The 23,532-nt window shown below is 40.9% G+C and overlaps 1 protein-coding gene across 1 annotated transcript in view; it reads left to right on the top strand.

The window, feature by feature from the left end:
- Window positions 1-23,532, top strand: part of fbxl17 (F-box and leucine-rich repeat protein 17) — a 211,796-nt gene that overhangs the window by 50,268 nt on the left and 137,996 nt on the right. Inside the window, exon 7 of the mRNA XM_023394265.2 lies at window positions 22,768-22,875. Within this exon, the coding sequence (XP_023250033.1) occupies window positions 22,768-22,875 (108 nt within the window). The remainder of the gene's footprint in view (window positions 1-22,767; window positions 22,876-23,532) is intronic.

Below are 23,532 nucleotides of genomic sequence, written 5' to 3'. Positions count from 1 at the left end.
GCCTTGCCACCTCTTTACATATTGTAATCTTTTCTTTTCCCTCTCCTCCTCCCATCCTCTCTCCTTCTGTTATCGGTCTGTCCTGTAAAGCTTCATTTACAGAGCAGCCCTAATCAGATGTGTAACAGTGGAGGGCAGTTTGTGAGAGCAGTGTGTGGCCCAATAGATAGCAAGGCTTAGCAGAAGGGGAGCGCACTGTAAGCCCTCAATTATATGCCTTACACCCAGATGGAGGAAAGAGACACTCGGGAGGCCTGTTTGTGTTTTTGCTCATTTATCTGCGTGTCATTTTTGAGTGTGTTTGGTTGTGCGCGTATGGCTTTATATGCTTATTCTTAGTGTTTGCTGCAAAAAGTGAACAGAGTGAAAGAAAGTATGTACTTTTAAAAGTACCGTATCTTAACTTGTAAGAAGGCTATAGTGTAATTCATTAACAACAAATCTCATAGTTTTCCTGTACAAGACACATCTACGTCTGTGGGTCACTTTGTCACTTTGGATCTTGTGTGAACATTTTGGGTGTTTGTGCGTATGCATGTTACAGGTGTGAGCATTTTAGGACTGGGAAGAACCAGTGATTATTAGAGAGCTGAGAGCGGCTGCATTATCTAAGATAAACCGGTAGTTTGGCCTTTCAGATGTGTATAAGAGACAGGAAGTAACACTAAAAGGCTTTTAATCTTTATAAAATCCTCCCTTTCTTATTGGAACTTTTTTTGTAAAAGAAAATTGAACATCCATTATCTGGGTGCGGTGTGTGGAGAGTAGAGAGGAGTTTTTTATTTTTTTTGGGGTGAAAAGCACATGAGGGTACTGTGTGAGGTGTGCATTGTGTTCCCGCATGCATTTTTGCATGTGCGTGTGTGTCACAGAGGCATTTTGAATTATGCTTTGCTCTCAGCAATGTCTGTAATTAGCAGTAAAAACCCCAGTGATATGGCCTGGGCTGCTTTTCAAGGTTATTCACTCGGTCTACTAAACTCAAGGAGTCTGTCTGCCCCAATAATCCTCATGTTCTCCAGTCTGAATAAAGTTGTTTTTAGCTTAATTTTCTTTAGAGTGATTGCAAGTGTCTCCTCATGATTAGTTTTATATTCATTGCATATTAAATTTCATAATCTATTCTTCAAATGGATTTTTGGTATGCATTTAGATGGTGTATCCTTGTTTCTGTACTTTGAATGACCTGTGACCTTCCTCCATATATTCCCTCTCTCAAATCACCTCAACTGTGGTTTCTGTTTCATTCATCAAATATGCATCTCATTGAGAGAATTAATAATTTATTATTACAATTCAGAATCAGACATCAGACAATCACCATGAAATAATAATTTTCCATTTGCTCACGGCACATTGATAATTCATATTTTCTCCACACTTCACCACTTCACACTCTCCTCTCATTTCCCTCCTTCTCCTCTTTTTTTTTCTTTTTCCCTCTGATCAGCTCAACACCTGGTGAGGGACCGAGGCTGTGTCACTGTCTGTCCTGTTACCATGGTGATTAGGAGGTTAGGAGCCCCAGAAGGGCCCCTAATAAGGAGGAAACGGGGTGTGAAATTAAGGTTGTAGGACAAATATAGCATCTGTTTTTTAAGCGAGGCTTCGAAGATGGTGGTTTAATGTAAATGAACAGAAAAATACAAACAGCAGGTGGTTTGTACAGTAGTTGCCTTCAGGTCAATAAAATATGGGTTTGAATGTTTTTTCCTAACTTAATGTATGTCCAGGTTTCTCTCAACAAAGTTAATTTACATTTCATTTAATTTCACTTGGCCTTTTCCCTAAAGCATGTACAGAGATTGGACTACAGATAAGCCTTGACTACTCTTCCTTATTTCTCATTAGGGTCTGCAGTGTTTTATGTTTTGGGTCAAAGATTTTTATCCCTTAGGAGGCTTATTGCAGCCACGCTCCTCAGGACACTGCCATACTTTTGTGTCTCACTGGGCACATTAGTGGCAGGCTCAATGTAAACACCTGTAACAGTGTCATGCTTCATTCTGCTGCCCATGTTCCCCATGAGGTGAAAAACCATCACGGAAACCTTTTTCTTCTATAATAGGACCTTTTAATACGGCAATTCAACAATTCTGTTGTCTTATCTCGGCATTCTTTCTCTTCTTAATTTTCTATTCTTGTAAAGGGCATGTCCCTTCTATTAACACATTCATTCTTATTATAAAATGATTAGTTAAAATACTACACATCTTATGAAGTGAATTAAACCAGATAATAATGTAATTTCAATTTACATCAAAATGTATAAATCTAAATCTAATAGATTTAGTACTTTTAATAAATTTTGATATTCATTTTTTTTAAACATCTGGATCGATACAGAGGTTGTCTGCTACAATGTGAGCATAATGGTGTGATTAGTGTTTGAGAGGTTGTCATAAACACTTAGCTGACACCGGATGTTAACAGACCACTGTGCAATATTATCAGCCGTAAAATCAATAGATAGGACAGAAAAACTTTCTGCCAAACAAAACGTCACTGACTGTAACAGGAAGTCTCAACCTTTGTGGTTCTTTATAATTTCAGAAGGGGCTACGTGGGATGCACCTAATGTTAACAGGGCCATTTCCCTTAAGATACATGAATGAATAATACTGGACAACTAGTAAAGGTTTGAAGCATTGGGGTCACACTCAACAAAAGACTGATACTTGTATTCTTTGATGAAGATGGAAGTAAACTCATTTTAAACTGCAGCTTTTGTCAACTGTAACTCCATTCCTTCAATCTGGCTTCCCCACAGGGGTTTTAGTTTAGGCACACACAACATATTAAGTGTTGTTTTTCTCTTTGTCAAATTGCAACCCGATGCCATTAAATAGCGTGAATGTGATTTTAAGATGCTGATTTTACGACACAAATATTTGATCAAAATCCAATAAAAGTGCAATAAAAGACAATCAAAAAGTCTTTATTGACCCCTTGTGTGTAATGTATCATCTTCATCTTGGTAAAAAAAACAAAAACACAACTAAAAATAGTTTGTTAGTTTTGTTCATAATACTCACGGCAGATAAAGCAGCAATGCCAAAGTATATTTCTCAACTGTAAAATCTCCTGCTTGGCACATCTTTTCAGTCCTTATCAAAAATGTCTTCATATCAATATCATATTTCCTATCAATCAGTGTTTTCCTTAAAAATCCTGCATTGATTGGTCTCTATAACCTGTGCCTCCTCTTTTCATCACAGTTTTTCTGTCAAAGAGGGCCTGCGACATTTTGAATGTTTCGTAGTGTGCAACATATTGATTGAGAAAAAAAATGCTTATTTAAAGTTAAAACTACCAGTGAGAGTTGCCCATCTGCAGCGCGTTGCCTCGAGATGTTGCTTGTCCGCGATGGCCTTAATGCTGTTGGACAGGTATGGGATTGTGAATCAGTGGCCACCAGTGGAGGCTGACCCCAGCTGTCTACTTGCTCATCACTGGGTGCTCAGATTCATTTGTTCAATTCCTGGATGCCTGTCTTTCCCTGAGGGCAATACGCAGCATGCCCTGGCTCTTTGGCTCACAAAGGGATTGCCTCAGAAAAAAAAAGCAGACGTGGGAGACGGGAGAAGCAGACCACGTGTGTGTGACTGTTTGATGTTTCAGATCTCTGTTTCAGTCTGTACGGTCTGCTACATTAAGATTTCTGCCCATGCAAAAGACAGGCCGGGGCTTTGTCTTCTTGTCTTCTGAGTGTGTGTTCGTGTGCGTGTGTGTTTGTGTGTGTGTGTGTGTGTGTGTGTGTGTGTGTGTGTGTGTGTGTGTGTGTGTGTGTGTGTTTTGACATTTGTCATAAGTATGTTTTTGTGTGATTCTGCTGGTGTGAACTGTTTGAGGAAGTTCACAGCAAAACGGGCAGGAGAATGGTGGGGGGTATCAAAGTCTTAACCCCACTATCCCACTGCATTAATCATAACCTGCTTATAATCCAAGCCTGCTGAGCCCCAAACACTGCCTCTTTGGTTTCTGCGTGTGTGTGTGTGTGTGTGTTTGTGCACATGTTGATACCACAATCAGCAGGGAATGCTTGTTAATAATACATTTAAAGCTTTCTATCTGTGTTCTCTTGCTCTTATCTTCTTTTCGGCCTCGAATGCTTCACTGTCTTTTTGTATCCCCTCCCCCTAACTCCCCCGCTCTCTTCTGTTCTGCCTGGAAGTGGCTTTAACTGTTGATGGTCAATGGGATGCAGCAGCACAGCTTGAATTTCCACCAGTCTACCATGCTGCTCCTGTTGGTCTTTTGATTCACGGGGCAAGTAATGATTATTTTTATCATTGATTAATCTCAGGACTATTTTCTTGTTTAATAATTTACTTTATAAGATGGCAGAACATATGAAAAATGCCCCTTACATGCTCCCAGAGCCCAAGGCTACATCCCCAAATTGCGTGTTTTGTTTGAATAACAGTACAAAACACAAGGATTATCAGTTTATTGCCTTAAAAGACAAATTCACTTCTGAGAAGCTGGAACTATGAATTTTCTGTGTGTTTTGCTTGAAAAATGATTAATCAGAATGATTATAATTTAAGTTCACTAATTACCAAATCGATTTATCAATTAATTGACTAATCACTTCACCTCTTTCAACATTGATTAATCTGTCAATTAATATTTTTATTAGTACATTAACAATTCACTGTATAAAATATCAATTTTCTACTGTCTACGCTGAAATTTTCATTTTTTAAAAAATTCCACTGAATAAAAGCCAGAAAAATAGAAAAACTTAGAAAGTGGAACCACCAAATCAAAATCTATCTCAGTTAATTTTCCATCATTTTACTTATTGATTAAATGCCCTAATCATTTCAGTAGTATTTTGTTTGTTTGTGTTGGAGACTGCGACAGACTGATTATCTCAAAAGAAATCACAGAGGTGATTGTGATTTGAAATACTGCAGACCTTATAATTTACTGCTGATGGCAATGGGCGTCACTGTAGCTGTGTGTGTGTGTGTGTGTGTGTGTGTGTGTGTGTGTGTGTGTATGTATTCATGTGATACTGTATTTATGTGTGTGTCTGATACTGTATGTCTTTGAGTACCCCCAGTAATGCACCAAGGACTGGCTGTGCCTCCTCTCCTCCTGCCATATCACACAGATTGCCTAAGATAGCACATCTCTGTGTCGACCCCCGCTGAGCTGACTCTGCAGCAGGCCGTCCCATAATATCAGATTTTTATGCATCCCTCTAATGCTGCCCGTAAATGTGCCACTCTTTTATCCTCCCCTCTGCTTTCTTTTATCATTAGCAGGACCTACCAGGGGGAAATCTGTGAAGCAGGTTGAAATGGGTGTTACTCTTTATTTTTGCCCTTGTGTTCATGTGAAATCTCACACACATGTGCTCTCACACTAAGAGACACACACACAGGGTGTATAAATGCTGATGTCAACCTCTGGAGCTATACAGTTGCTCTTTCGATGTGATACTGTGTATAAGTTTTCCACTAGCCTGCACTGTGGTTTTAGTAGAAAATGAAGATGTCTGTTAAAACCATATTTTCAGTATTTTTACTCCCGCTGTTCAGGTTTTACTTGCTGATCAAGTACTCCATGTAAGAAAAAGTATCCTTTAATTGCCAAAGAAAGAGAAGTTAAGGAAGTAAAATCACCAAGTGTAACCAATTTTAATGATTTTGTGACCTCAGGGGGAATTTCATGGTAGAAAACTAAAAAATTGCAAAAATAATGTTTTTGTTTAGACTTTGATTACAAAGGATTAACTTATCCACCATTTATCAAAGACTCTTTCCAGCCACATTCTCTAGTAGTTCCTCAGCCTTGGTCCACCAGGCTCCCACTATATCAAAGGGTGATGAACCTGATTAATCCCATGTTTTGTTCATCTCTGCATTTTAAGAGGAAATTGTGACTTCACTGCTCAGATGATTTGTCTGTGTGAGATGTCCTCAGATCCAGTCGTAGCCGACTGATTTAAACCTTTCTGAAATATCAAATATGTTTGAAATTAGCAGCCCAACGTCTGCACAGATCCTTAGCAACAGTGTCCGGATCACAAACAAAAGAGTTACCAGGGGAAGGCTGACTTTAAAGTGTGGTTTAATAGACCAAATGTATGTATCAGCCTTGTTTGTTGCTTGCATTGGTGTTGCATTGGATTGAGTGAAATCCTGTGAGATTAGAGATCTGGGTTCAAGTAAAACAACTGCAGTAATGGCAGGGTAGTGCTTTATTACTAAAGGCGTAGTTAAACATTTTGGGTGAATATACTTATTTGCTGTCCTGCTGAGATTTACAAGAGCAGATCAATACCTCTCTCATGTCTGTATGCTGAATATTAAACAGCAAGTCAAGTCACCGCTTCCGGCCAAGGAAAGTCCAGCACATTAGACCCTAGAAAACATTAGGTAAACTGTACATTAAGCAAATGAGATATAACGTGAGCTTTAGACGCTGGTAGGAAGTGTTTATGTTAAGATAAGCTAAATCATATGTAGTGTTTAGACACGAGAGTGATATCGATCTTCTCAACTTATTCACTGTGAGACGGCGAACAAGCATTTCCCAAAATGTCTAACCATTCCTTCATGTATATGAATTCCTATTCTTGCCAAATCATGTTGGTGTGATTAAATAAATGGCAGAGAAACACCCAGTCTGTGAAACCCATCTGTGTATATGCAGTTTACAGGATCAGTTCGGACTGTATTCCTCTTGTCTGTTCACAGGTTAGTTGGTATCATAGATTCCTTAAATGGCTCAAAGAACAACAGTGACACTGCTCTAGTGGTATTTTATTTCTGTTTCTTCTCATAACATTCTCATTTTTGTTTGTCTGTTCATTACTTCAGTACCTACAAGCTGGTTGACAGCCAGTGTGTGTGTGTGTGTGTGTGTGTGTGTGTGTGTGTGTGTGTGTGTGTGTGTGTGTCTGTGTGTGTGTGTGTGTGTGTGTTAAAACAGAGTTTTCTCCCCAAAGGAGATGTCTTGTTCTTTTATTTCTTGGATTCACAACAAAACCCCGGGGAGCCACACTGGTATTTCCATGCTGGGCTCCGAACGACATACGAGTGCTGGTCGAGGCCGGCATCAGCTCAAACACTCACATGCCAGCACATTCACATGTAATGACTCACTGTGTGTGTGTGTGTGTGGGTGGTTGCTCATATATGTGGGTGAGATGGACTAATCTGTACTTGATATGCTCTGTCTTGCAATGAAAGCTCTCGGCCAGAAATTACCATACATCTATCAGCAAACGCTCTCATCTCTCAAACATGGAGATAGGGCTAAGCTCTCTTGTTGTAATGAAGTATGTGAACAAGTGTTTGTGCCTGTAGAAGTGTTGCAAGAAACACTTGACTTTTTGTGCCACAGTGCCAGTGAGGCCTCTCTTTTATGTCATGTGTTACGGTCTAGACGAATCCATGGCTCCACTCCAGCTTTTTTCCCCATACTGCCCCCCTCATTACTTTTCTTTTTCTATTTTTCTTTTTCTATTTACATTTCAAACTCTGGTGCTTTCCCCTTCCATCATTCTCTCGCATCGCACCCTATGGTTGCATCCCATGGCACCCAGGGGAACAGTGGTTCTCTAACAACCTTTACCCCAGGCCTTGTTGTAGACACATTTATTATGCAAGCCATGCTGCATATGACCTAGCTCCTGTGGAATTAGCATTGATGTGGGTAATATGGCAGTGAGTAAAGGTTTAACAGTGACCCTTTAGCCATCTGTGATAGTGTTTTGCTAATTAGCTTACCACTGATGTCTCTCTCTCTCTCTCTCTCTCTCTCTATCTGTTGGTCAGTCTCAGTCAGTCTCATGCATGTATGCACAAACACACCGTGGACTCCTATAGCTATTAGCAGTGGTAATGGATCGGGTCCCGGTTAAACTCCTGGACATTAATTGTTCAGTTGAACAGTAATGGGAAAGATAATGGTCTACTTTTCTACAGCTTATTAAATAGAAAAATAAAGGGAGTGCTTTGCTATGTAGCTTTCAGTAGGAACACATCTGGAGTCGGCTGCTACCAATGTCCTTACCTTTGTTTTGTATTAGAAACTGTTGTTATAATATTGGACACCCTATCTTCTTTATTATTATCTCCCTTGTTCTTTCCTTTTCACACTCTGTCTTGTGTGAATCTGTTAGTGCCACCTCATCCACAGTTGGGGTAGAGAGAGAGAGAGATCAGAGAGAGCTGCACGTTGGGAGGAAAGAAAACCTTTTTAGTTTTTTGCAAGTTGGCAAAAATGGAGACAAATAGCGAAACCAGTCAAACTCAAACATCGAGTGACACATTCACTGCTGCACTGCAGCTTAGACACTTAGTTGAATTTAGTTTGATAATGACCAGTAGAATAGCTATTTTACCCAGTGTTCTCTGTCAAGTTACAGCTAATTTAAAGTTTGTATTGACCAGATGGATCTCATTGGTAATCAATGACAGTGATCAGATTGCAGAATGTGCCATAGAAATGAAGAAGTATTTGTTTTTTCACACAGAAAAGTGATGTTATGACCATGGGGTCTTGTTAATGAGCATTTTTGTGGCAGTTTATGCATGTCAGATGAGTTGAGTTTTTGTGAGATGATCCCTTTAACCACATGTTAGAAAAAAAAAAAAAAAAAGCCGGTTTCTAGTCAGAGCCTTTAGGAGAATAAATGGCCACATTTCTTTACATTCTGCCTGTGTGAAGGACAGTTGGGTTAGAGGCTACCTTACTTAAAATGTACAGAAAAGGCCTCTCTGTCCTCCCCTTGCTCTTTATTTGAATCACACCTCCATCTCTCTGACAGCACACATCTGTCCCTGTCACTGCTCATACCATCAGTATGAATAATAACCTGTGAATGAGCTCTGCACAGACCGATAACATGTAACAACTTTCTAATTTCCCTGCCCTGGGCACTGTCACCTTACCTGGCCATCATCTGCATAACAGAACACCCTGGATACCCTTGTGTAGGTGGATTTGTGGTGCACCTGCGGATTATTTTGGATGTCAACTGTGTCCACACCATTCCTCTAGCTCTAATCATAAAGCCCTAGCAGGCAGAGGCTGCATGCCCAGTGGCCATGAGGGCAGAGGAGGCCACTATCCTAAGGCCAGCCCCGGGGCTTTCTGGCCTACCATGACACTGACAAGGTGGAGGGAATGAAGTATGGAGTTTTGCTGTATAAGGACTGTGGATGCCTACTGTAGTACTGGAAACAGTTCAAATCAGGTCACGGTGCCTAAAGATGTACAAGCCTGAAATATGTCAATCCACCCACAGAGGAGGAAAACAAACTCAGCTGTGATGATTTCCTTCATTGCAAACTGTTGGCAGATGGTTTCAACTGAGAAAGATTATAGTTTCAACATTGGATTTATTAAAATGAAACACTATTCAAATGTCTGGAAAATGAATGAATGAAACTAATGATGTGAACTAATGGTAAAAAATTGATCAAATGTAAAGCTAAAGTTGGCTTGCAGGAATGAGCTTTTGGCTCTCTTCCCTTTGCACATAACAGACATTCTGTTTCACAGAAAAGCCGTGTGTATTCAGGAAACATGTTTCCCTTTGGTCTCTTTCTCTTCCCCTCTTGTCTCTGCTCCAGCTGTCTTAGTGTGCCTGATCTTTCTCTGATCATCCTGTTAATCTGGGAGCTTTCCACTGTAACCGAGAGCTCCACAGACCAAGTTGCACCTGTGTCTAACATTTATGTTTTTTCAGGGGGCATGGTTTGCAGAAGGTGTGACAAGAGCCTAGTTTAGTCTAAATTGACACGAAGCTTGAGCAGTGGAGGTGTCTCTTCAAAGTGAACCGGAGAGTGGACATTGCAGATGAGGGTGAATTTTGTTCATGTTGAAATTAAACGAAAGAAGACAAGTTGATAACTCCCTAGAAAAACAAAAGTGGAAAGGCATGCAGGAAGCTCAGAGAAATGATCTTGCTCAACAGTGCGTTGGATTGTGTTTCGATAAAACCGGCCATTTGAAACAGACATTTCTTAAAGTGCTGACTGGCGATCTATGGAATCAATATGTCCACTCTTACACATATTTTCTGCTTCATGTTTTCTGGCATTTCATCAGGACACAAATGATGAAAGTTTTAAATGAAGTGTTTGTACTCTAATCTGTGTAGGTGATTAAGAGGAACTCCTGTACACAGCGAAGCTTCTGCAGGAGAGTATAGGTTAAAACAAACAAATCAGTTAATTGTTACACTGTATTTTGGGCAACTGCATTGTCACAAACTGTAGTCCTGAGCAAAACACTCGTGATAATTAATGACACAACTAATGGCTTGTGGTCATTCACTTTATTTTAACTCATGTCTTGAAATGAAAATACTTTTCTTCTGTGGTGGTCTGTGACCACTGTAATTTTGTAAATTCTCCAGTGCACCTGAAATGCTTATCTTGGAAACATGAGAAGCAAGAAGCTCTCAGAGTTACAGCCACAAATGATGTCATGATTAGACAGATAGCCGCAGATGGTAGATAACCCACAGCAAGGCCATGCTGAGATTAAAGATTAAGATTGAGATTAAAAATGTAAAACACGAGGGCTCAGGGCTTGATCTTCCTATTATTTGCATAGTTGCATATATTCTCTTCACAAACGCTTTTTCACATTCACACACACACACCACTGTGGGCTTTATCATATTTGCTGAATAGCTTATTTAGCGAGGATTAACATCAAAGATCCACCAACGAGATCAATGTCATCTCAAAGAAACTGAAAGGTTCTGAAAAAACCTCTGTTTCCCAGAGAGAGAGAGAGAGAGAGAGAGAGAGAGAGAGAGAGAGAGAGAGAGAGAGAGAGCATTGAAGTTGTTTGTTGCTGGTCCTGTGATTCTCTCAGCCGCTGCCAGCTCCCATTCCATACCTTTAGTACTGTGTCGATAAGAGGAAGAGGCGGCAGCACCCTCCATAGACTGCTGAACAGAACAATCCAATATGAGCCATAGCTGTAACGCCAGGCATCGATGGGTGCGCCACCACAGCAGCCTGTCATTCTGGTCCAGGTCCATGGTCAAATTGGCCTCTTTAAGTCCCATTTTTCATCATTAGTTTAAGACATAAAACTGATCTAAGTAAAGCTCAAAGTGTTAAAAGTCAATTTCAGGTCCGACCTGATAGATCGTCCTGTGCAGTTACTAAGGGGAACAGAAAAGGGTTAAGAGGTTCAGAAACTCTCCTGGTGGGTTCCAGTTTTTTGTGATAAAAGCACATGGGAGACATTGGTGTTGTATTTCTCTATCATAGCATTTACGTGCACACAAGTCTCCCTGTTACGTTTGGGTTTTTGGAGTATTCGGATTTTGTTATGTCCATCTAAACACCATATGCTACTTTAAGAAATCTGGATATGCCTTCACTTCTGTTTTGAGAAACCTGTATATGCCGGCTGGAGTGGGATACTGTGACATGTAAATACCTTACCTGCGTTACTTCTGCTCATCCTCTGCCATGTCTGCAAGTGTGTCCTCAACTCAAATTACTTTACTCTGCGTCACAAAAGATTATGATTAACAATGTGAATTAAAAAAAAGAAAAGCTCAAATAAAAGAGAACGTGAGAATGGTAATGATTAGTTTTATTGCTGCTCTCATTTCCATTACTTACTATGAGATGGAGAAGCTAAGTCCAGGAGAGGGGTATCTGCTGCAGAGCCCAGGCAGTCAGAAACCAAACTGATTTTAATTGTTAAACTCAATCGGTACAGAAATGACAGATTTGCTGGATTTGGAGCGGTCAAAGAAAAAAACCCTGCACTGACACAGATGATCTGAAATCTGGATAATATTTGAAGCATTAAAACAGGAATATGAATAACAAGGCTTCTCTGTGGTTCATGTACATGTTGTATCCCAAATATTAGTAAAATCAGGATACTAATTTGTATTTAAAGATACTCATCAACAAGCGTAGTTAGAAACTTCAATATTTATCTTGAAGTTAAATTGCTGAACAGACAAGTGTAAAGTGTTGAAGCACTCAACTGCTGTTCCCATTGCTGTTGACTTAAATTTTCAAATCCCACGTGAAAGATAACAGAGAGAAACTAACTGATTTAGTGAAAGAGTTTGTACATTACCATTTTTCTTTTAAAACCAGGGCCTTTCTGACATAGATTTCCTTTTTAGTTTACATTCCAAATCAAACATTAGAAATGTCAATCCTTATGTAGTCGCTCTTTCCAATGTGATATGCTAAAAACACAAATTCACCATCTTCAAAAGTCCAGCTTTTAGCAGTTGACGAGTGTATGCAAATGCTTTTCTCTGTGTGTGTGTGTCCGTGTGTGTGTCTGTACATTGTGTTGTTCAGCAACACAAGCTGAAGGGCAAGTTAGAAAATTGATGGCTTGCTCTAGGCAGAGTGAATGGGTTTAGAAGTAGCATTTCCAATAATGCATTTTTTCTGGCTTCCCCAAAAGAGGGTAAAAAGAATAGGGAGTTTGAAATGGTGTATTTTGCAGTTATTTTGCAACATGGTTATTGAGTACAACCTGTTTGTGCTTCTTCTACAGGCTGAACTATTATTATACTGTAAATACTGCAGAACTTTTTGCTTTCAGAGATGACGTTATGTGGAAACGTGGACCATCACAGTGATGAAATTTAGCCTTCACTTTTCATTGCTCTATAGCACAAATCAGCCCGAGGCCTCTCACTATAAAGCACAGAGCCATTGAACTAGTATGGCAAGTTGACACTGAGGATGAGCCCTTCAGTGAATATGTGCTCGCGAAAAGAACACACTGGGATTTTAAAAAACTCAAGAGAGGTGTTCGAGGGCTTTGACAATGTGGTGAAATGACAGCTACCACTTTGCATTTAAAGGAGTAAAATGTGTCTTTTGGCTCCCTCCACAGTAGCTTCTGATTTCTGTCTGACATGCAACAAAGAGCCATTGATATGTTGCTTGGGAAAAGAACACACTGGGATTTGAAACCTCAAGAGAACCATTGGAGGGTTTTGACAATGTGGTGTAATGACTGCATTTAAAGGAGTAAAGTATGTCTTCTGGCTTCCTCCACAGTAGCTTCTGATTTCCGTCTGACATGCAACAAAGCACTATTGATCCTAAGGGGAAGGAGGCAGAGGAACAAAACCTCTTCTTCATCTCATGCTATGTAGGGGTCTCCGGAAGCCAACACTCACCCCCTGCCACCACAAACACACATATGTACAATTACATGTGCACACAGCCACTTCATGATAAAAGACAGTGTATGAAACTCTTGAGGGAACTGAGGGCTTAAGCCACTGAATAAATGACAGGTAATTTTCAGTTGAGAGTGGAGCGTGCAGACAAGTGAGGCGATCAATCACTTTGGCGATCACCCATGCAGATTTCAGTCCTCCCTGGCATCATCAAGGCTGCTGACATCGATAGAGCAAGACAAGATGGCTTGACAAGTTTGTGTGAGAAAGCGAGACAGAGGTGTGTGCTGTGGATATGTGGAGATAGCACATTAATCGATCTCCGATAAAAATGCATAAAATGCTTTCTTTGTTCAGGCTACGGAATTATTTCTGCTAAGTAGGTAGCATTTACTTTTTTTGTGAGATATGTGAAAAGCATAGGGCAAGTTTTTCATGGATTTTTTTTTTGCCCCCCCCAAGTGTGTCTGAGATGGCCACAGCTGGAGAAAAGTGGACCTATTGATCCCGGGAGTTTCATTTTTCAAACTTAGTCATCTTTCAGAGCCGGCTTCGATTTTTGAAAAATATACAGTGTGCTTTTCAAATAACTTTATGGCCCTTTTTGTACAGTGGAGAGATGTGAAGAATGTCGGGCTAGGTGGTAGTTGGTGAAAGTGGATGAACATACTCCTACTAAGGCAGACCGGAACTCATTACTTTGCTTTAGTACACATTTATACAAGGGCTGCAAGTAACAGTTATGTATTCCTATTGTCGATTAGTGTGCTGATTAATATTTTTAATGAATTGTTCATGCTATAAAATGTAAGAAAATAGTGAAAAATGCTCCTAAGAACTTCCCAGAGCACAAACAAATATCTTGTTTTGCTCATCAACAGGCTAAAAAAAAGATACTTCATTGACAAAACAGAGAAGTGCAATAATTCAACACATTGAAAAGCTGAAAACTATTTGGCATTTTGGTCTCATAAATGACATAACAATTATCAAAATTGTTGGGGATTAATTGTCTGTTTAAAGCATATTTGACTGCACCACCAGTGTCCCCAGATACAATCACTTTCCATTTTAAATGTCAACCTTTTGTCAAACATTACAATTAGCGCTATGACTAATGGTTATTTACATTAACAATTAATCGTTTTTTGCATAAAATGTCAGAAAAAAGAGGGAAAAAGAGGACATTTTCTTCTAGCCCAAGGTAACATATCAAAATTGATCATTTTGTGCGACCAACATGGTAGAAGCTGCAAATGTTTGGTGGTTTGATTTGGTGATTATTTTTCTGTTGGTCAACAGATCGTTCCAGTGACAATTCCCTCAAAATTTTACTTAACACAAAACTAAAACTATGACACTGTTTCTTTAAAGGAAAGTTATTGTTTGAAAAAAAGACACCACTTGACTCATCTCTGTCACTAAATAACACTCACTTGATTTGCCTGTGCTTGTCCCCAGTGAGCTGCTTGTCTGTATTAATAGTGTGAGAGCGTGGCCGCCTGCGTTCTTTGTATCACACGCTGACCTTTTGACCGTGCTGTGATTCGCCAACAGTTTTCCAGCTCAAAATAATGAGCAGGACAGAGGTTAAGAAAGGGAAGAAGACGGTGAGAGAGTGGCAGATGTGTTGGCTACTTACACTAAACCCTCAGAGAGAGAGAGAGAGGGAAAGAGACAGAGAAAGACACACAGATGCTTTTCGTTTACGCAAACAAGAAACCGACTGTCCGCAGCACGGCATCATGGGTAGTCAAGTGGTCAGGGAGTGTTTATGTCATTGCTGACAGTTGATGCCCGGTGTTGCCCAGCAGCAGATCACATCAACACCACACAAACATGAAGACCCCTGGTGGTGGTTAAAGGTCTGCTTAGTGTGAGGACTTGACAACACACACACACACACACACACACACACACACACACACAGCCTATCCTTCTGTTGTGACCTGACTTCCACATTGAGACTCTTCTGTGAGGGCATGAGTGGGCGTCAAACAGCAGCCTGTCCTGTCTTCACCTTAAGTTTGAGCGTAAACAAAAATGACTTCTGACTGAGCATTTAAACCGTCTACCACTGAGGGGTTTAATCGTGTCCGCCATGTCTGCATATTAAATTAAGATTGCAGACCCATTTGGACATGAATGTAGCACCACTATATAATGAAAACAACACACTGAGTCACTTTGAGAGGTTTACGGTTCATTAAATAAAAATGAATTCTTGAGAATATCATTTCATTTACTTTGAAGACGTGATGGAGACAGAAGAACCTCTATTACGTTTCAGAGCAGTTCTTGCAACTTCGCATGCAAAGCTACTGGATAGGCAAGAAGATGGATTGTTAATAGAATGTGTTGTAGTGTATTCAGTAATCATTATTAATCTGTGTGTCGGCGGATTCTTTCTCAGCTCGGCCCAGTGTTCATAAAGCTTGGTTAATTAGACTGATTGATTAGATGGTGGTGATTCAGAGCTCTCATCAAAGCTCCTCATCCCGTCAGGCCTCTAATAAGATCAGATTGCTCTCATATTCACGTACTCCCCTGCACACCCACACACACATACACACCTTCACACAGAGACACACGCGCACAGACACACACTCATGGCTTGTTTGGCCTGTCACACCACCTCTCCATCTTTCTCACTGCCTGTCTGTCACATCCATATTCAGACAGGATTTACAGGCATGAAAGAAGCAGTCAAGCTTGCCAAAGCAATACACTGCAGACTAGAAGCTACATTATGTTAACATAAAAAGATTGCAAATCTCTCATTCCCCGTCACCCCCTCCTCCCCCTCCCCCTCCCTCTCCTTCTCCCTTGTCTCTCACTGTGATCCATCCTGTGTTCCTGTCTCATCACATCTCATAAATATGACTAGTCCCACTGTTTAGCCAAGGAAAACATCACACTGGATAGCTGGAGACCAGGAACCTCACATCTGTCTAGACTCAACTGTGTACTTGGCCTGGGTGTGTGCTGCATGTGTCTTCCTGTATGCCTGTGTGGAGGTTTTCATGTCTGTATGTGAAAATAAAAAAAGCATGCACATATCTTTGTTTCTCTGTAGACCTAAATGTGAACCAGCTTTTGCTAAAGCTTTAGTTGCAGATCAATACACATGCACAGCTCCAAGCGAACCCGCCCTGCACTTAGCGAACAGAGACTGCTCATCAGAACGGAGACAGCACAGTAAAGAGACTCTCCCTCGCCGTAGTAAAACTTTATGACTTTCTGTGTTGCTTTTGTCTCCAGGCATCAGATCTTACAGAGGATGATAAGTATTAATTTAGATTTTTGCCAGATCACCAGTCCTTCGCGTCAATACAGCCCATCTGAGCTCTTTAAAAAGAGACAAAGTTTGGTATGTGTGTGTGTGTGTATTACAAGACTGTGATGAAGCCACTGCAGTGTCACCCAGAAGAGAGTATTTATGGAGAAAATAATTACCTTGGAAAGACAGAACTTTGATGAAAATTGTCCTGCTTAAATTTGTACCTTGCAGGCCTGCAGTTGGTGTCCTTATTTATGGGTAATATTGGAAATCAGTGAAATGATTTCGTTGACGGAGAGCTTTCAAAAAGTCTGCGTTCAGACACACAACAGTACTGCATGAAATAAAACACCACTGCGTTGGCAGGGAGCTTCGGCAAATAAACGCAAAATTGCTATGCAACATCTTCCAGGAAGAGGTTCTGCGTTCGGTCAATCAAAAACATTCAAGCACATGATTGCCACGGTGATAACTTTCCAGAGTTGTTAAATCCTGTCTCATAGTATTACAAACTCCTGTGCAGTGCTTTGGTGCCTGATAAGACTTCAAACTAGATGTCTTCAGGTACAGGGGACCTGAGTTATTATATCGCTGCTCTTTTTCACAGCGGCTGTGCTTAGGTTATCTTTGGGTTGGGTCTGGCTGCTCTCAGCTGTCCCATTTGATCTTTTTTCAAAATTAATTTATGCACATCCGATTTTGGTAGATTCTCTGCCCCCAAACCCACGAACCTTTCATTTCATTGTCCCAGCAGTAACTGACTCAGCAGGGACATGACATTGTTTTAAAGCAGGGCTGTCTCTGGTTTGACTGCCTGCTAAGTGTGAGAAAGAAGGAAAAAAAAAGCTGTTCAAATGTAGAAATAAATGAATAAATAACTATAAAAGGATGATGATTGTGATCATGATAAATGATCTTTGCAGCATCCTTTCCATGGTCCAGATGACAAAATTCTCCATGTTGTTGAATGTTTGGTGAATCCATACTGATGCTGCCAACTCTTGTTTGAGTGACAGTTGTGCAGTCGCTGGCAAACAGTAAAACACAACTCTGCATGTGTTTCTTTTCTCTGTCTCTGAGTTTTCTGGCTTGTCACCTTCCAGGCACAGCTGGATCGCCGGTCTAGCTCCAGCTGGCGATGAGAGAACAAGTTTTAACTTCTGCTACCTTTTACCTTTTCCTGGCAACTAAGTGTATTTTTTTATTATGTATGTGTGTGGGATCTATCCGTTTTTTTATTTTATTTTGTGGGTGTGTATGCGTGATTGTGTATCGTTGTCAGAGTTTCAAACATAGATAAGTGCGTCTGCCTTCCACACACTCCCTAAACTGACTTTACTTGTGTGTGTGTGTTTGTGAAATATGCATAAAGGAAAAAATAAAAGACAGGACAAACGGGAGGAAGTATTCTTGCTGTGTTGTTTTTGTTGCTGAGAATCGGCTTGTTTTAAATAATGGAGGAATGTAGAACTTCAGTGGGAGGGAGGGATGAAAGGCATGAACTGCAATCCGCTCTGGTCTTCCTGGGTTTCCATCTCTTTTGCCTGTGTGTTTGATGGAGTCAAATGAGTCGTATGATAGACGATATTGACAAGCTTAAATGCCCTTATTGGATGAGAAGTGGCCCCTGGGTGCTGCCCCAGCGTTTTGTAAGAACAGGCCGCCAGACGAAAACCACACACTCACATATAGCACTACCCCTTTTTGCTAGCACAGCACTCTCAACAATTACCTTCCAGCTCTTTAAAACACACACACACACACACACACACACACACACACACACACACACACACAAAGGCTATCTTTATGACTGCAGCATTTCCACCATTCCAGCCCACTATTTTTTTTTTTTTTTTCTGCTTTCCTTACCTCCTTCACCCAGAGACCATTAAACCAGATCCCTTCTAAAAGGCTTTAAGGCCTCTCTTGGCTAGCCACTTCTTCTCCAAAGCTCTGCCATGGCTCTTTTCATGTTTTTAAATCAAAGTCCATGAAAGGTTGAGGGGGAAGAGGGGGAAGCAAAGAGAAATTTGGGACGGGTTTTTGTGTTTGTGGGTTGGAGACAAATCTTAGCTACAAACCCATATGGTCTTACTCTCTCACTCACACACACACACACACACACACACACACACACACACACACACACATATACACAGGCTTAATCTGATATGGTACATGCCCTCCTGGCTTGTTCTGCTCTGCTGGGATTTTACTTTTTTTCTCTTCTGTCTCCCTTCTCACCTGCTGAGAGTTACCTTGTGTAACCTGCTCTCTTTCTTTTTGTCTCTTCTGCTTTCATACACACACACACACACACACACACACACACACACACACTGAACTGCACCCACACGCTCTTGGAGCACAAACACTGGTATGAAAGAAAGTCTGGAGGTGGCCTCTGCTGTGATTCGTGCTCTTCTCTCGCAGATGATTGTGATTTAAGGATCACGGCGGTGTGTAGCGTTTTGATTTTGCTGGTAGTCAACCTGAAAATGTTTTCCTTGATGGTTTTTTGGCAGAGGCTGTGTTGGGGGAGCTCTGGCCAGCTCACTTCACCTGCCAGCTGCTCAGCTCAGGCTGGTCCTTCTGGGGTCTTTTTTTACTTTTTTATTTTCAAGTTTTATACTCAAAAAGACATCTCCGCTCTAGTCTCCCCCGTGTCTCCACCTGGCCCTGCAGATCAGGTTCCATATGCATCAGTGTCTATGAGTGGGAGCGCTGACTCACCTTCAGTTAATCTTTTCTGACTGCAGCACGTGGTGATTGCTGGTATGGTGGGTCCAAACCTGAGGTGCAGAATTTTAAGGTGCATCCAGTTATTGATTGCTCTCAAGAAGCTGTGTTCTATATAGTGTGTTCTATAGTAGTATAGTATATATAAGTATAGTAAAGTGCTACACCATGTACACACAACTGTGCATGTACAGTTCTGTTATGGGTGATAAGTTTTATTTATTTTTATGCTGATACTTTACTGACAAGTCGCTATTTCCTCTGTATCACCCCGGCCTAGTTGACAGCCCGCTTCAGCATTAGTTTACTGATGTTTAAGAGATTATATAATGAACGGCTTGATATTGAGGACACATGTCAATTAGGGCAGGTAGATACACCTTTCGTGTCAAAGGGTATAAAACTATGTTTGCCGACATCTTTCCTAATCATTTTGTTCGTTGTTAAATTTTAACCTCTAAACTTATTTCTTGAACTATTCCTCACCTGTGACTGGAAATCCTCTGCAGTCACGTTCTTTTATGAAGCATTTTGCACTTTACAAGCACTTTGGCTCCTTTCCGATAAGGTGAAAGACATACTTTTGAACTTCACTTGAGTTATCGGAGGTGTTTTACCCAGATAAGCCACACTGTATGTGACTTGGTGAAAGATAAATGGACACCTTATTCTTTCTTTTTGTGACCTCCCTTTCCCCTTGCCGTTTCTCTGGGTTTTCCATCTTCCTCAGCCTCGACCGAGTAACCTTTAAGGTAGCCCTGGAAAGGGGAGACGGGTAGTAAGAGAGGGAGAGGCAAACTTCGAGTGACAGAGGTGTGATTAAGTTGAAGGGTTAGAATGAAGGGTATATGGTAAAGTATAGTGATCAGTAAAGTGCAAGACTTCGTGGTTTAATCAGCGTTACTGGACAGAGCGCCAAAAGGGCCAGGCTTAAGCATAGTGCCATGCAACAGAGATGCACTCACAGGCGCGCCGTCAGGTGGTGGTCGGGGGTGAGTCAAAGGGTACAGATGGGGGCCTATGCTAAGGTCTACGGTTGACCTTTAAGTAGGATCAAATAGGACACTTTACTTCCTGACTTATATCCCTGACAATACAATTTATACATATTTACATAACTTGTCATCTGATACCCCCCACCCCCCCACTGTTCATGAGAAAATTTTGCAGTCAAAACACCTCTCTCTCTCTCTCTCTCTCTCTCTCTCTCTCTCTCTCTCTCTCTCTCTCTCTCTCTCTCTCTCTCTCTCACAAACACACATTGACAATGCACCCGTCTGTGAACAGCTTGCTGTTTGCTTTTCCTTTCAGAGAAGACGACTGTACATAGCTGCAAGTCAGTGTCGACTGCTTGTGCAAGTGGATAACATTAATGTTAATCCTTTAACTCTGATGCTGAATGTTTGCTACCTCAATCCACATGAATACTGAAAAAAAAATATTTTCAGCCTCAAAAGGGGCTCATACGGAGGAGGTGCAGAGACAGTCTGGACCAGAGGTATTAGCAAAGCAGAGTGTCTAGAAACTTAATCAACACACGTGGGGAAAGCTGAAGTCTGACCAGTGTGATTAGCTATCCCAATTAATTTGTTATATTTCCAGGCTACAACCAGTGCTGCTGTGGCCGCTGAAGTAGCGAGAGAGGGTCAGGAAGGGATAGCTGTAGTTAATGAGGAGAGGAGGAGAGGAGGAGGAGGAGGAGGAGGAGGGGGACAGCAGCCAACATGCTGCTGTGGGAGAGCCAGCTAGGGCAGACGCAACAGGTGAGATTGACAGCAAACGCAACAAGATAGAGGCGTGCATATGTACTGACTAGTCAAAACTTAAATGTCCTGCCCCCTCTATCCTTTCTTTCCTGTCTGTGTATGAAATCACATCACTCAGAAAAACGAGTGTTCAGTCTTTAAAGTTTTAAACCTGACAACTTTTAATAGAGAATTTACAATTTCCAAACCCCTTATGTACAAGTTTGAAAAGCCCAGATCATAGATTATAAAACATTGGATTGGCAGCCATTACAGTTTTGACGATGCTTCTTTCTGCAATCACCTCCTATCTGTAGCTGTGCAACATTTCTATTGTTGCACGACTCAATACGGCAGCTCCATCGGCAAATCGCCACTCTTTGCAGTCTAACTGGCCAATTAATTATCTTGTCAATCGTGCAGTAAAGACAGTGCCTCGGGAGAAGCAGTGGTTGATGTAGTGTTTGGAAACCTTCCCGCATTATGACTAAGAATTGTCAGACTGACCAGAATCATCATTTTTGCGTTTTGCATTAGATTGAATAAGGAAATGCTTTTCCCTAGTGTTCCTTTGGCTCAGTCTTTATTAATCCGAGGAGCCGCTGATGACATTTCCAGAAGTTGATGGTAAGGCCATCAACACAACTAATGCGTGTGTAATTTCAAATTCAATATACTGAGTTCCCTTCACCTTTTCTACCTCTCAAAAACTGCACTGAAATTTGATGTATTTCAAATATAATGTAAATTTGTCTGAGAAAAGAACTAACTATGCCAGTGTATTATGCTAAGCTCCAGGCGTATTAAGTGTTTCTTCCAAATTTCTGGTCTCAGTTTTTCATATTAAACATCAAAATTCAGACATACTTTTCATTTGCTATTCCAAACATGTCAGAATTAGATTTCAGTCTAAGAGCACTTTTTTCAAATATGTTTAGGCTGATAAGGAAACGTTTGTGTGTTTGTACGTATCCATCACTACCTGACATGCTTTTGCATGTTTTTAAACATATTTTTGCCTCACTTGTTTCATAAAGACACACTGAAAATCTAGACAGCGATACTTAAAAAAAGTGATTTTTGTTCTCTAATGTTCTTTGATGTTTGTTTTTTGTTCTTTTCCCAGTTAATCACAGTCTAGAGCCAATTCTCTCTCTCCCCTCTTCCCTCTTCTCATCTTATTTTGCCTTTGTGATTGATGAAGAGTTTGAGGAAGCACTGAGCAAGCCTACAGAGAGGACAAACAATCTCCCACATATTGTTGCAGTGTTGAGTGTGGCGAGGGAGGTGAAGTAGCTATCAATACCCCTATTGATGACTACAGTGGAAGCTGGTGGAAATGTCCTGCTTCCCTATTGATCTCTGATCCATTAGGAGCTGTTAGTAGACGGCTGGGTGAATGATGGGGAGCAGTCCATCCATCATAAGTCGACGCCCACGCTGCTTGGCAGGCGCACACTTTTAGCTGTTTTGCCCGTTGTCCTCCTCCTCCTCTCCTTCTGTGATCCTCCTTCTCTCACTCCTTTCCTCTGCTGTTCCTCGAACACAAAACACGCCTGACCCTCTGCACAGATGGAGTGGACGATTTGGCTTGAATTTGACAGCACCTGTCTGCACATACTAGCTTTGAGAAATACTCTTACTCTTACATGAAGTCCACTTCATGTCTTTCCACCATGAATGTCTTATCTTGATCCTGGAAATGGAAATGAATGAAACATATTCAACTGTTGAAAAGTAAATGAATGAAACCAATGTAATCTCTCTGTTCCCCTTTCTATTCTATTCTATTCTATTCTATTCTATTCTATTCTATTCTATTCTATCCTGATGTCCAGGTCACTGATCGGTCTGTGCAGGCTGTTGCAGAGCATTGTCCTGAGCTGCAGTTCGTTGGCTTCATGGGATGCCCTGTGACCTCTCAGGGAGTCATCCACCTTACTGCGGTAAGTACCATGCAAAAATCTTTTGATTTGCATTATGATAGTTTACCTTTAATCCTCAGCCGCGACCTGTTGTAGGAACTCAAGTTGTGTGTTTACTTACAGTAAAATCGAAGATAGCGCACTTCCTGCAGCACAGTTGAAAGAAGGTTAATTTCAGTCAACAGCTTAACCTTTTTGAAGTAATTACTTGCATCAGTAAATGCCAACAGAAGTTTTAGTGTGACTAAGTTTTTTTTTGTTTAATCCTGTTACTGCAGGCCAGCTCTCCATGTTGCTGCAGGCCATGCATTGTCTCCAGGGGGGAAATTTAACTTTTGGAGAGTAAACTCAGGACCTCGCTGTGTTTTTTATCTCAGACTTAGTTCTGAAGTTATTTTGTCTTAACTTTTAAATCTCATGAAAGCCTAATGAGATGAATCCTAATAATACGCTGCTGTTCTGACTTCACCCTGCTGTTTGGATATTACCATGCTAATGAGCAGGGCTCCGTGTTTAAAGATGTTCCATGCCATATAAACATGGACACACATGCACTCACTTGGTGATAGCTTCAATTGAAATACTGCACCTAGTTTTTCTCCTCATTTATTTCTCTTAACATGACGTCCATCTAGACTTTATGAGTGTGTGTGTGTGTGTGTGTGTGTGTGTGTGTGT

This window comes from Seriola lalandi, unplaced genomic scaffold, assembly GCF_002814215.2.
Source record: "Seriola lalandi dorsalis isolate HSWRI2012SDOR001 ecotype SW California unplaced genomic scaffold, Sedor1 jcf7180002054946, whole genome shotgun sequence".
Lineage (NCBI taxonomy): Eukaryota > Metazoa > Chordata > Actinopteri > Carangiformes > Carangidae > Seriola > Seriola lalandi.
This window is presented reverse-complemented; position numbering and strand designations above follow the sequence as displayed.